Source organism: Telmatherina bonti (assembly GCF_933228915.1).
Source record: "Telmatherina bonti genome assembly, chromosome: 23".
In the NCBI taxonomy this organism is placed as follows: domain Eukaryota; kingdom Metazoa; phylum Chordata; class Actinopteri; order Atheriniformes; family Telmatherinidae; genus Telmatherina; species Telmatherina bonti.
Window position 1 is genome coordinate 20,540,719 of NC_136632.1, and position 15,222 is coordinate 20,555,940.

At 37.5% G+C, this 15,222-nt stretch overlaps 1 protein-coding gene across 4 annotated transcripts in view; it reads left to right on the plus strand.

Moving 5' to 3' along the window:
* Positions 1-6,607: 6,607 nt before the first annotated feature.
* The window catches only part of mkln1 (muskelin 1, intracellular mediator containing kelch motifs), a 37,507-nt gene continuing 28,892 nt past the window's right edge, over positions 6,608-15,222 (plus strand). For all 4 annotated transcript variants that reach the window (XM_079262831.1, XM_079262832.1, XM_079262833.1 and 1 more), the window contains exons 1-3: positions 6,608-6,702; positions 8,481-8,550; positions 13,795-13,937. In XM_079262831.1, coding sequence (XP_079118957.1) covers positions 6,623-6,702; positions 8,481-8,550; positions 13,795-13,937 — 293 coding nt within the window. In that variant the 5' untranslated portion in view covers positions 6,608-6,622. The remainder of the gene's footprint in view (positions 6,703-8,480; positions 8,551-13,794; positions 13,938-15,222) is intronic.

The following is a 15,222-nucleotide window of genomic DNA, read 5'->3' on the forward strand; positions in this document are numbered from 1 at the left end:
AAATAGTTGAGCTAATTACAAAACCGTTAAAGTACAAAGAAATTTGACGCCATTGGATGCCAGGTTTGTGGGGTAGGGAGGAGGTGGGGTGGACCGACGGGTCAGCAGAATGTATAGTTTTACCGTTAACCGTGTTTTTTTCTAAGTTCTTGGAAAAGCTGAATCAAACATGTATTTTATATACCTGAAGCAAATCAATCTTTTTTTTTTAAATTTAAAGTATGTTGTTTAGAAAGTAAAGAATTGATAATTACAACTAAACTAGCATTTGTTGTCAAACAAATTAAACTTGTTAAAGCAAACAGTTAATGACATTTATTTTATTAACAACTGTTCATTTATGATGATGATGATCTAATGAAGTCTCTAATGAAAAGAGATGTCAGTATTTATTCATCATCATTGGCTGTTAGGTTTCGTCACATCCGGAGGTTATATGACTAACATCCTCTTCAACGAAATGTAAACAGTTTGGACAAACTAATATTACGTACGTAGACACTTTGCACGTCATGCGGTATAAATATTGGATTATGATACATAATGGCAATGAAGAATATTGTAACATGTACAAATAACTTACATTATGCTTTTACTTGCATCTGAAATTTACAAAGATAAAGGTTAAATAAAATATTTGTTAGAAGACGGATGTTTGGAGGGGGGGTGGGCTCCAGGCTACCCCTCTGGCAACGCCCCTGCTTGTTGACACTTTAATGTTATAAAACTATTTTATTCGTATTTCAATACAGAATCATATTAATTCTATTGCCTGAGTTGACATTATTCTACATTAATCCGATTTGGAAAAGCATTTATATCAACTGGTGTTTATCCCAGTTGCCCACAGCGCATTGCCTCCCCTTACTGGTCGACACTGCGTCCAGATTTAGAGGATGTTTGAACTCTCTCTGTCACACACACGCACAGATGTGACTACCGCTGTTATGAATCAGCAAAATTTTGGCCGGTGTGTGTGTGTGTGTGTGTGTGTGTGTGTGTGTTTTTTTGTGCGTGCGTGTGTGTGTGTGTGTGTGTTTTTTTTGCGCAATAGCCCAAAAGCAGGCAGGTGGTTCTCTTGTTTTCCTCACTGCGCGTGTATTTAAATATTGACGCGCTGACGACACCTCGCAGGCACGTTTCCGGACATCCAGCAGGAAAACTGGAGGACTAAATGAAACAAACAAGGCCGCTTGCTTAAAAGCTGCACAGCTGGAAGAGCGCCACAGGCAAGCTGAACATGTTTACAGAGTTAAAAAGGCGCAATTCCTCACTGCCTACCAAGTTGGAAAACTGTGAACTAATTAAGAATAATATTATTAAAGTTCTATAAATGGTGGAGATTAATAAAAACAAAATGACATGTCTGCCAGATGAGTCACTAGACTTGCCGTAAATATGATCTAATATTCAGACAACTTAATGAGTTGTTGGCATCTTGACGCAAAGCTTCAGTTTGGGCATGTATAGATGAAGGAGGTGGGATGTTTCCAGTCCAGCCTGAAGCGAGATGTAGTGAACACTTACACGAAAACGCAGTTCTGAGCTTCCCAGTCCAACCCCTTATATCTAGTTGTTTACTTCAACTTCAATTTCTATGTGCGCAACACCACCTGGAATGCGGACACTGGCGACCGTGGAGGGAGGGAGGGGGAGAACACACACATGGCCCATGATCAAGAATCTCACCCCCCGGAGGTTTACTGCGCTCTCTCCAGCAAACACACTTCCCCCCCCCCCCCCCCCCCCCCCCCCCCCCCCCCCCCCCCCCCCCCCCCCCCCCCCCCCCCCCCCCCCCCCCCCCCAGAGCCTGGAGAGATGCGGGTCCTCAGTAGAATATACAACAGGCTCGGCACAAGCGCGCAAACGCACCTGCGGCGGCAACACGCAGCCGACACACACATCAGCCCGGCGATGGGAAATAACTTCACTCACGCTTTAAGGCTGCTCCTCCTCCTCCTCCTCCTCCGCTGCTCTCAGATATGTGCTCCCACAGGCGACATTTTCCTCCTCTTTTTTAAAAATTGCGTGTCAGAGCTGGCAGGTGCAACTGCGAACACAGATGTCCCGTCCGATGAGGCGCAGTGAGTCCGGCTCGGCCCGCCCCGGTCAGGATCGGCCGAGCTCGGCATCCAGTCTCTCTCTCTCTCTCTCTCTCTCTCTCTCTCTCTCTCTCTCTCTCTCTCTTGACAGCAAAACGACTGCGTACATTTTCTTCTCCTTTCTCCATCAGCAAAGAACTCTGTGTACTCTGGCTCCGTGTTCCTGCCTTTTCATTATATCATGTCCATGTGACACGCAAAGGCCTCAGTCAATGGAAACTTAAAGGGACCTCCCATGTGATGGCGCTCCGTGCGCGCTCATAGGCGGCGCGCGCGCGCGTCGGGCACGAAATAAGATGCTGCGGCGCAGCAGCCGAAATACCCCAAGTTTTTACTGGAATGATGACGAGAGATGATGATCAAAGTGAAGCAAACTTAACACACTCTGGTAATGGTGATGAGAATGAAAGTTATTAGAAATGTATCGTTTTTGAATTTTGAATTATCTTATTGAATTATTTGAATTATAATATGACATAACTGTTGTTTATGTGTTAATGTGTTACAAATTAAGGTGCTAATTTAACAGACTTTTCTCTGCTTTAATCGTTTATTTTGACAGCCCTGATTAAAAAAAAACCAAAAAAACCAACAAAACATTCCAAAATGTCTTTGATAAATATTTTTTTATAATTATGTGGCGACTGCCTGACATGGTCTCATGACTCCCATGGGGGTCCCGACCCCCAGTTTGAGAACCATTGTCTTTGAGGATGTGATATTGGTGCTGATGATAGAGATAATCTTGGTAGTTCTTTCTTTCTTTTTCATTCTTTCTTTCTTGTTTTCTTTCTTTCTTTCTGTCTTTCTTTCTGTTGCGATGAGGTCATGCTGCATGTGACATCATTGCATGGTGACTAAGAACATGGGGGGAAATGCAGATGATCTCATATGAGGAACAGATCAACAAAACACATCATGTTTAATCTCCATTATCTTGCAGCAATTTATGTGTGTGTAATTCCTGTGCACACTGAATTTCTTCTCTAATGGTATTTACAATAAGAGTGCAGACCCAGCTCAGCTCTGCACCATTTCCATTTAAGACCCATCTGTTGCATCAGCATCGGTTCTGGTAGCAAGAACCTCCAGGGGCAGAGCAAAGGGGTGGCCAGCACTCACTTAACCCAAATGAAAATAAATAAAGAAACCCATGTCCCACAGTTTTGTCCCTGTATTTTATTTGTTTATTGTTATTTTCTCCATGTATTTATTGCAAAGTGACATTGAGTGACCTGAAAGGTGCTTTTTTTTCTTTTAAATAAAATTTATTATTATTATTATAATTATTGAGAATGAAAACTAGCTTAAATCTATTGATTAATAGACGTTAATAAACTCTTAACCCTAACTAAACTTATGTGGAGCAATGTCTGCCGTAATATAATGCAGCTTATTCAGAAAGTTTCTGATGTAATTTTATTAGTTCTGTATTATATGACATATTAACATAGCAGTCATTTCGGTGTATGTGACACAAACATAAAAAGTAATAGCAATTTTCTCCCAGTTTCTATCCCATCTGACAGCTTTGATGAACCATCAGATTTAGATATCATTGTGATTCTCCTCATGTGTTTATGTTTTGTGTTGTGGTTCATATGTTACTGCTCCCCTCATTAATTTAACTTTGAATCATATTCTTACTGCAACGTGCAGTCAGAATACCTGAAGACATCAACTAAGAATTTTAAAACCCCAGGTTAAAATGTTCATTATTTAACACAATAACAGTCACCAGTGTTGCATAACAATAAAACCATTTTCACTTGTATTTCCGTGTGTGAATGCACATCAAAAGGAAAGCTGACCGTGCTCTTTAATTTACAGGAAAAGGAAACAAAGCTGTGCCAAGTGCTGGACTTGCACTGAAAGGAAATGCCATTATCCTTCGCTTCACGTCATCAAGGCCGAAAGGAGTTTACTCACAGACAGTTCATCACAACTTGACACTTTCAGTAAAATTTTCCAAAAAATGATCAAGCCCAAAGCATTATTTGGTCATTCTGGGCAACGATTTAAGGCTGCTGGGAACTTTTACCGACATTAATAAGTTATTAAGTACTCCATTATATTGTAAAGCCCTTGTTCTTGTAAAGCCCTTGTTCTTGAGACATTTTACACATTATACATATATATATATATATATATATATATATATATATATATATATATATATATATATATATATATATATATATATATATACATATATATATATGTGTATATATACATATATATATATATATATGTGTATATATACATATATATATATATATATATATACATATATATATATACATATATATATATATATATATATGTATATATATATATATATATATATATGTATATATATATATATATATATATATATATATATATATATATATATATGTATATATATATATATATATATATATATATATATATATATATATATATATATATATATATATATATATATATATATATATATACATACTTTATTCATTGCCATTATTAATTCCTGAGCTTATTATTAAATGCATGCATTAAAAAACACTTTTGGTTTGGATAAAAAAGTTAAGATAGTTAAAAATTATAGTTAAAACCTTCTTTTTAATTGATACATAAAAGCAATAAAATGTCAACGTACCCAAAGAAGGTGTGGTCGGAGGGTCTCTGAGCCTGTAAGATCCCCCATTGTTTGACTTAGAGCCAAAACAAAAGATCATCCGTGTCTCTTTCCGCCTACTTTTTTTTGTGGTGAACACTCCTCTGCAAAATGGACTCGGCCAGCTAAAAGTGTCTCACTTTGATTGCAGCTAAATGAATACAGAAAATCCAAGACAGGCTTTCGGCGACTGCTTGCACCTTGCACATAATTTCCAACTGTGTGCAAAGTGCAGAACTCTGCTTTATTTATGGTAATTCACTGAGCCAAAATATGCCAAATATTAGAGATGTGCACCTGATTATTAGCCGATATACACACAAATTACACTACATTTTGTTAAAACAGAGGGCTTACTATTATTTTATGTTATCATTTCTGCTATAATTTTACTAAGTCTGCTTATATGTCATACTTACAATCACTGAACACATGAAACCTAAAGAAAAAACAAATTATTGTGCCAGCATGAAAACTGCATAAAAAAGTAATTTTTTCTCTCACATGGTCATATTTGACTCCAACTTGGACTGTGATGCACCACTAACTATAGTGCTACAGTAAAGTACTCAGAACGATAAGAAAAAAAAGAGCTATTACCTATTTAGATTTATGTATAAGACTAACCCTTCAGCTTTTTTCTGAGTAGCTTTTAGCTTTAGTTTACCTGTCAGTATACATTCCTTTTCTCCAAATTGAGAACTCTGACAATTGATAAACTATTCACAAGTGCCTATTATACCAACAGTTAAAAAAAATAGGGAAAGAAATGTATATGTAAAATATAAGCAACAAATAAAATAGCTGAATATCCTTTCAGTTGTCAGGAACAAAGCCCTGTTTACATTACTCACTAGATGATTCATCCACCCTGTAAGCACCTGATGACTCGATGTGAAGTGAAACACTGAGATCATCCTTAAAGGTGCTCTTGGAAACAGTACATAGTGGTGGTAAAACGCTGATTTCAGACAGAAAACCTAAAAGAGAAAATAGTCAACAGTATTTTAATAACAAAACAAGAGAGTGAAGTAAGATGAGCCCAAGGGTAATATTATCCAGCCCTTAAAAGTTGGCAAGCATTCACTTTTATTGTAATGTGAAAGACCTTGGAGAGTAAAGCCCAAAAATTTGGAGACATTAGAAGTCGCTCCTGTGGAAGAACACGCTTGATAATGAAGAGCAGAGATAGAAGAGAATGAGGGGTACAAGAGCATTAGAGATTGTTTTTCATTCATTTTCCTAACCACTTCATCCAATTCAGGGTTGCGGGGAAGCTGGAGCCTATCCCAGCAGTCTCTGGGTGAAAGGCAGGGTACACCCTGGACAGCTTGCAAGTCCATCACAGGGCCACACAGAGACAAACAAACACTCATGCTACTCATTTTTAGAGTACACAATTAATCTAACATGCATGTCTTTGGATGGTGGGAGGAAGCTGGAGTACCTGGAGAGAACCCATGCATACACAGGGAGAACATACAAACTCCACACAGAAAGGCCGCTGACCAAACCTTACCCCAGCCAAGGATTGAGCCAACAACCTTCTTGCTGTGAGGCCACAGTGCTAACCACCATCCAGCCCCTGAAGCAGTTTTGACTTAATAGTCTGATAAGATCTTTTCAGTGTATTTTAACCTCACCCATATTAATATATTTTCAGTTATTTGTATGCCAATAAATAAATAAATAAATAAAGTGAGCAACAAAAGTTTTCATAATCACAGATGATGAAAAATATGTGTAACAGTTCTTGTTCCGTTTTACGTCAGGAACAAATGAAAAAACATGTGTACTGTCTCTTTAAGGCTCCTCACTGCCCGCCCCTTGTTAGCCTCCTGCTACCTGTTATTTCTGCAACAAGATGGCTGTCGTTCCTGAGAGCAGAGTCCTCACTTTCAGCGTTTTTAAATGGAGCTCTTACTCCTCCACGTATTTACCTGAGTGAGTTTAATGCACATCTGTCGCTTTAATGTATGCACAAGTGTCAGTGGCTAGAAGTGATGTCTTTTAGCCTCAGTGTTGCATCCAGCCTGCCCGACTGGCCTAGCTCGTCTGCGATCGACCCGGCTAATGCTAGCTTTTTATTAGCACCAGTAGGAAGGTTTGCTTTGGATATGTGTCCATCTGAACGTGATTTTTATAGCATATTGAATGTGACATAGTTGAGCAACATCAGCGTTTAGTTACTTTTATAGCTCTTGTCCTAATCTTCCGCTGGCATTTAGTTAACTATGTGTAGATACATTAGTTAGAGCATTACCCTGTAACGAGAACAAAACATAACACAAGTTGTTTTCTTCTGAAAATAAAATATATTTATTCAGTTACCCCACTAAACATAGTCAGTTATGTTCTTTGCAACATTAAACTAACAATAGGCCCAAAGTATTGTTGTTTTTTCGTTTTTTTGTTTTTTTATAGTATGATTCAACTCGGCAGTGTGCACCCCGGTACCCTAGCATGTGAAAAACGAGCGTCCACGTTAACTCTAATCTCTCTGAGATAATGTTGGAAACTGCTGTTATCTTTTATGAGAAATGTACCTTTTCACACAGCTCTCTACCACTAATAGTGTCACTTTGTTTATACTTGTCTGTTTGTATCCTGACTTGTAGTACAATCTTTAATAGTTAAATAAATCATTAAAAAAAGAAAATGACTGACTCCCAGCAAACAGGGTCTGAAAGATAAAATTAGCAGAGATGCGTTTTCATTTCAAGCTCATATCTGCATTACTTGACTCATAAATAAAAGTAATAATGGATAAAAAAAAAAAAAACCCAAACAAACAAACAAAAAAAAACTGCTGTTATCTAACCAAATAGCTAAGCTTTAGCAGCTATGCTAATATGCTTTTCTATCTGCCACCAGACTGATGTTATACAGCGTTGCTCACTTAAACACTTTTACCATGTGTGACATGTTATGGCGTGTTATTATGAAGTCTCATATTCTTTGAAAGCATTTGCTTATTGTTATTTTAGAACTCCAAAATAGTTTAGCCACTGGCTAATAACAACATCAGTATGCTAGCTGCAACTAGCAGGCAGTAGTATGCTAATTGGAAGCATCTAGTAAAATGTTTTTCAACCTTTTTCAATCCAAGGTACATTATTTTTTCACAGGGCACACCACAAACCAACAATGTTTTTTTTTTTTTAAAAAGTCTGTATGAATAATAGGAGCGGTAAAATCAAATAAAAAAAATTGGAAATCAGGATTTTTTTTTCCTTTACAATTTTTAAATTTTTTGTTTTAAAAAAAAAAAAATCGAATCGGCACCCAAAAAAATCGGAATCGAATCGGGACAAAAGCAAATCATCACACCCCTAATAAATTATATAAAGTCCATCTTGTCAAGGTGTCTTGAATAAAAATCAGATAAACAAAAGAGAAAGAAATTTTATGATCTTTCAAAGGCCTGGGTGTGTTTGGGTGGACACAGAGGTTTGTTGTTTTTTTTTTTAGACAAATCTAGTGAAATTGGATCATTTTCATGGCACACCTGATGATCTCTCGGCACAGTGGTTGAAAAAACACGGATCCAGTACATTCCAATGTTAATTATTTGTGTTACATTGGTCTTTAGGGTTAATGATTAGATTATGTGTCTATGTAATCACACCAAAATATATGTTTTGTCTAACTTGTCTGTTTTTGTTGCCTCTATGATGGGCTAAGATTCTCAATAATTTCCACTCCTTCTGCTCCCTGTTTAGGAATATCTTGGTGGATAAACCTAATGACCAGTCTTCCAGGTGGTCTTCTGAGAGCAACTACCCTCCACAGGTACACTTTGCTCTTATTCACACAAATGAGTTAAAGTAGCTATTTTCTAAGATTAATACCTGCTTATCAATTTATATTAGCAATGCACAATATGGATTCTAGGTAATTGGATGATGATCATGGCAAAGTTTTGAATAGTTAAACCTACAATATTGTTTATTTCTCTAATAAACTTTTAATGACTTGATCTGTAAGATCTGAAATGCAATTTCCCAAAATTTAAAAATAAATATTCAGATTACCTGCTTTAAATAATCCAGCATCTATAATCTAAATCAGGGGTCACCAACTCCAGTCCTCGAGGGCTACCATCCTGCAGGTTTTAGTGTTTCCCTTGTACAACACATTTGATCAAAGTCAAAAGGTTCTCCAAGAACTTGTTGTCATCTTCTGCACCTGCCTGTTAATGAGCCATTGGTTTGGGTCAGGTGTGTTGTACCTGGAAAACACTAAAACCTGCAGGATGGTCGCCCTTCAGGACCGGAGTTGGTGACCCCTGATCTAAATAAAAACAGTGGTTTGTTTATAGCAAATATAAACTTTATATCAGCAGTTATGAAGTTTTATCTTGTGGTTTAACATCTGTGTGTGGTTGAAAAAAAAATCTCAAAATTGTACCTTTAGCTATCAATAAATCAAATGGATCTTTTTTTTGTTCAACTAATTGGAAAATTGTCACTTTGCATCTGGAGAGGATAATGAAGTTGAAAGGGACCCATGAGTTGATTTGGTAAAGAGCCAGGAAGAAGTACAACCCAATTGTTACTTTTCAGTTGCTGATGTGCATGAAGGGAAAAGAGTGCTGATCCAACATTTATTAAAAGAAAGAATTTGAAACTCACTGTAAACTTGTAAAACTTTCTGTTGAAGGAATTTGTCAAGTGGTGCTTTAATTTTTTTTTGTAAATGCTGGAAAACATTACAGCAAATGGAAAAGAGAGAGATCAAGCTTTTAATATTAATATCAACTGTCACTGTTGTTTAGGTTTTTGGGGTGCTCGCTGCTGTTTTATGAGAAGATTTGCTTTGTCAACGCTTAAGAATAGAAAGAAGTTGAAGTTGTTTATTTATTTTCACTGGCTCTTATTCTCTCTATATGCAAGATGCTTCCAATATCTCGTCAATCTTTTTCCAGTGCCGCCAAGTTAAGCACAGTGTCTGAGCTGTTTACCTTCGAAGAATGGAAAAAAACTACCTTTTTTCCTTGAACTCATTGACCGACTGCAGAAACACTGTGGTAAACGGCTCCAGTTTGAGGTTAAATCTGAAAGTTTGCATTGTACTGCGAGAGGAAACGAAACATTGCAAAACAATGGTTAACCACTTACCAGCTGGATCAAATGCAGCCGTCTCAAAATGTCAAGATGTTCGTGTTTAGTTGAGCAAGCAGGCAATGTAGAACGTAAGAGCTTTTGTATCATTATGCATACTTTTGGGTTATGCTTCTTTTTATACAGTGCAAACAGAAGACTTTAGTTCTTCTCTGGGTAACTGAATCTACTATAAACAACATATTCTGTTGGTTCTTGCTTCAAAATATCAAAAAAGATTTGAAACGTATTCGCTTTTAGCCAGTTTGTTACCTTGACCAACAAACTGAATTCTAAGGTGAACGAAAGTAAACACAGTCATTAAAAAAAAACACTTATATGTATCACTGTTTATAGGAAACGGTACATTATGAGGTTGGAACAAAGTCAGTAAATAGTGCAGACTACACAGATTTGTAGTTACATAATGGACACTTGTCTAGTATTGTGTAAGCCCTCATAGTTTTTTTGAGAAAGTCAACCAGGATCAGTCAGGATGTAGAAGAAGAACATATGAGGGAGTATGCATGTAAAACAGGTGCAGTGCAACTAATTTCCTACCACTCAAAAGAGCTGCTAACTTGCAGTGTTCCATTAAAAAAAACCCAAAAAAACTTTACTGTAAAATGTGATAATTAAAAACAGGGCTGGGTACAATGATACATTATTGGTTTTATGTATCAATTAATTGATTAATTAATTAAATGCCGACAGGTATTTGATCATGTATTAACACAGTTTAAAAAAAAAAAAAAAAAAAAAGTTGATCCCTGTCTGAAAACAAAAACAAACCAGGGATGAGTGGAAAGGGTTATTGGCTGGGAGTGGCCGTCCTCTCGTGTCTCGGACATGGAGATGATTTGTAGCTGAACTGCTGTAGAGACCACCTGACCAGGAGTCTGTTGATGCCCCCGCACAAGGAAGCAAGCATGCACTCATGAAGAAGCATCTGATCTCTATATTCATGTAGAGGTAGTTGTTATCTAAAAACCAGTTTTGAAATATCACAAAATTTTGTGCACAACATTGTCAGTCGTGATGTAAAATTTGCAATCCTTCCTCAGTGTTAATTAAAAAAACCAAACCAGACTAAAGTAACAAAAAAAAAAAACAAAACCACATCACTACAACATAGTTTATGCCATTGTCAGTGACAACTGGCTGTATTATTTTTGTGTAAACACACTAATATCCTTCTGTTACAGGGTGTTACCATAGCAACGCGTTAATCAGCTGGTTCAAATCAGCTGTCTTTTAACAGGTGAATAAGAGAAACTCGCTGTAGTCTGACAGCGGTTGTTTGGCATGAAACGTACATCGAGGCCAACGTAAAATAGTTCCTATATAAGCTGTAAAAGCGGATTAAACAACTTAGACGGTTATAATGCGCGACACGGAGTCGAGAACACCACGCACAGCGTTGTTTAAAAATACTGTTAAATAATCAAGATCTCACTTTCAGTCAAAATAATCGTGATTAGAAATTTTGTCATGATCGAGCAGCTCTATGTGTCAGACATGGTTGAACATTAAAACTATGCAAAAAATTTTTTTTTTCTCATCCATGTAATGTAGCGTTCAGGGAATTCTGTTTAATTTTTCATTTTTGGCTGCAAGGCTAACCTAAGTAGAGCACAATGACCTTAAATATTTTGATACGATTATTGTTGTTTGACCTTGTTACTGTGCATTTATTTACAGCTGCTTTAACAGGTTTCTTTGCAGCCTTTGATGACATTATGCCTCATCCACAATGACTCTTAAGGATTTTTGTTTTGCTATAAACAATGAAATCAGACACGGATGACTTTATCCTTTTGTTAAAGGGGTGCTATTATGGTATTTGGAGTTTTCTGAGCACTGTTTTTTTATCACCTAAACACGTGTTTGAGTTTGAGTTCCAGCACGCTCTCCGTTTGGTTTCCATGGCGATGAAAAACGCGTCGTTTTAGAGAGTTTTTTCTACTTGGAAATCCTTGTGACATCCCGGGGGATAAGGTTCGGTGATTGGTTACCTTCTACTGGTTAACAAGGGCATGTACAAATACATCAGTCGGGTGGAAAATGTGGGATAAAGTTATTTCGAACGATGGCTGGTGAGTTTACCAAAGAGAGACATCCTGCTGCATTCGTTGCTGTGGGTTGCTGTTTTCCACTTCGTTTTCAGGGTCTGATTCAGGTTCCAACATGTAGGGCTGTATGCTATGTGTTGACTTTGTATTTTTTTTTTTTTTTTATTGAGTTCATATTAGCCTAATCCCTCTGTTTATGTGACGTTACAATGACGGCGAAAGCAGTTGCGGTGCGCGCTCCCGATGTAGTGCAGTGGCAGCTGACCAATCAGTGGCAACTTATATCTGGTGGGAGGCGGGGCTTAATGCAGAAGAGTCTCAATCCACTCGTTTTGCCCACAGGCTGATCTGACAGCGTACGGAGAGGGTCGGTCTGAAGTAAATAAAGCGGTTTGTGACAATAACTCGATCAATCCTAGCCCTTCTGGTCTCAGAAATAAAAATAAATTAGCCTGAAAAGCACATAATAGTTCCACTTTAACTATTTGTCTGTCTACTCCAGCATGCCGCTTCTGCAACTCTCATGGAACAAAACAAAGCAACACAAGCAGCAACACACAAATTGTGTTTAACTTTGTTTTCATGGCATTAGGGGTGGAAAAATTAAATCTAAAAGTCAGAATTTTTTGCTTTATGATTTTAAAATAGTTTTTTTTTTGTTTTAAAAAAAAAAGGAGATTTTTTTCAAAATAAATAAAAATAATCCATTATAAAATTTGTTTGTCATTCTTTTTGTTTTTATTGTTATTTACTTGTCTTCTTGGGCATCATAGCAGCAAAATGATAGTTTTGCTACTGTGTTGTTTTTTCCTAATTGTAATCAAGAAAAATGACGAGCAAAAAAAATGTTTTATGCTTTTTTTTTAATCTACAAAAATCAGCAATATCAAAGAATTGTGAGAATTGCGATTTAAATCGAATTGACACCCAAAAAATCAGAATCAAATTGGGACAAAAGCGTATCGCCACAGCCATACATGCCATGCATGAGTCTTACTGATGTGGTTCAGACATAACTCCTGCATAAAAAGTGATGACATTAAAGAATCCTTATAATTTATTAGCTGCGGCATTTAGGATCCCAACGAATTTCAACACCTATATGGAGAGTGTAGCGAGTGTGAATGGGACAACCATGTGAATGTCTGGCTGCAGGTTTTCCCAGTAGAACATGGCACTGTACCAATAAATGTATTACTCACATTACCTGTCAGGGTTTTTTTTTTTTTATCATTATGACTCATTCATATAGTTGGTGCTCTTCTCATCAACCAGTACTGCAAAGCGTGGTCCAGATTACCAGCAGGGGATCTGTAAATTATGTCCTTGAACTCGTAAGTCCTGAAAAAGGCTTTGAAGGGAGGAGCAAGCCGTTTTATTACACGTTGTCTCATTACAGCAAGAATCAATGCCTGACAGAGTCAAAGGTCAAATTTAATATCAATATTGACATTCTTTCAGCACATGAATTGATGGAATATTCACATGTTCTACCAGTGGATGAGAAGATGGCGGTCTCTGGGGTTTAAGTGCTGGCTTTCCAGTGGCACATTAATCAATCCACAGGCCTGTGGCCTCCACTCACTCAGACATAATGGCTGCAGGTGATTTGTCATCTGTTGTCCTGGTTTGCTAAAGCATTAGTGACATGCAGACGCTGGTTATAGATTCTATGTAACACCACTCACATAATGCCGTAGTTTGACCCTGCCGTGGTCATTAAAATAACAAGCAGAGGCTTTATCGGATGTTCTGCAATAAAGACAGGCAATTTTCTTTAGTCCCTCCAAACACACTAAATAGACCACAGCCTTACTTACCTTACCTGCTTGACGTCTCCTTTCCTTTTTCTTTTTCACTAGTTTTTAATCTTGAAGTTGGAAAGGCCGGCGATCGTTCAGAGCATGACCTTTGGGAAGTATGAGAAGACTCATGTCTGCAACCTGAAGAAGTTCAAAGTGTTTGGTGGGATGAGTGAAGAGAACATGACAGAGCTTTTGTCCAGGTGAGAGATCCCTTTTCTTTTGTCTTTTTACACAAAACTTGGGCTTGTTTGAATCCTGATGATGCTCAGCATGGCAGTGGACTTTCTGTGGACATGCAGTCCACAGAAAGTCCAGTATCTAGAAGGGAAGGTTGATTATTGATGCGTTAACCTGCTGAACTGATGTAATAAATCTGTTTCTAAGTCAAGCCAATCTTTAATGATGTCTATGCAATTGTAGTTGTCGCATTTTTCCCCCTCAAGCGCCGAACTACCCGACAACTCCTGAGTCCCTGTAGGATGTTTGCTGTTGGTTTTGCCTTGTTTTTCCGTAAATCAGCACACAGGCAGCACTGGGAAATGGCGCGGGTCAATTGATTTTCTTTCATGGCTTAACTGACGTTGTAAGTAATTCAACGGAATAACGGAAACTGTCAGAAAAGGTCAACTGAAAAGGTCAAAGAAAAAAATATCCAAACTTTGGGTCCTTATCCCATTTGTAAATGGTTGCATCCTTATTTCTTCTCACGAGGAAGCAGAAGCAAGGAGACAGTTGTCAAGGTAACGATCTCAAACCAGTATTAAGTATGATGTATGAAACACTTACATCATTTTTTGCTGCGGTCTACTGCTGCATTTAGTTATTTGTCAAACAATCAAGTGTGACTGGTGTGAATATATATCATATATTTACTTTATAATCAGTTTATAATGTAAGTAGGTAAGTTAGATATGTAATGGCACCTTTAGATGTCCAGGAGATATTACTTAAAATCCTTTTTTAAAGTTTTAACCAGGCATTACCTTTCCTGCATCCTTACTTTAGGTTTGTTATGGTAAAGCAGCTTTACACCTTCATTTGTATTAGTTACAGGAGGCACCACTTGGTTTTGTCTTTGAATTCTTCAGCTGAGCCTGTAATAACTCAATGCTACGGTAGCGCACAGAGATCCTTCCCGTCAGAGATCAATCCTTCTTAGACAACATTACAATGAACATCAGTTGTGTTCGTAGGAGCCCAGTTTCAGGCTTGTTCAAGGTTAAACTGGGGGGTTGTTTCAGAAGGATATATGCAAAATAAAACAAGAATCCAGAATACCAATGGGAGTATTATATCTATAAAGCTCCCCTTTGCAAAGTAAATTTGCTCATCAGAATACAGCATCCAGATAATCATTCTGCTTGCTTAAATGCTGGACAAGACCAAAAAAAAAGGCTATCTGTCAAATTGTCCAGGCGATGAACTCGCCAGAGCTCGCTGCATTACAGACTTGCTCTTTTTTTACTTTATTAGCTTGTTTAGGCG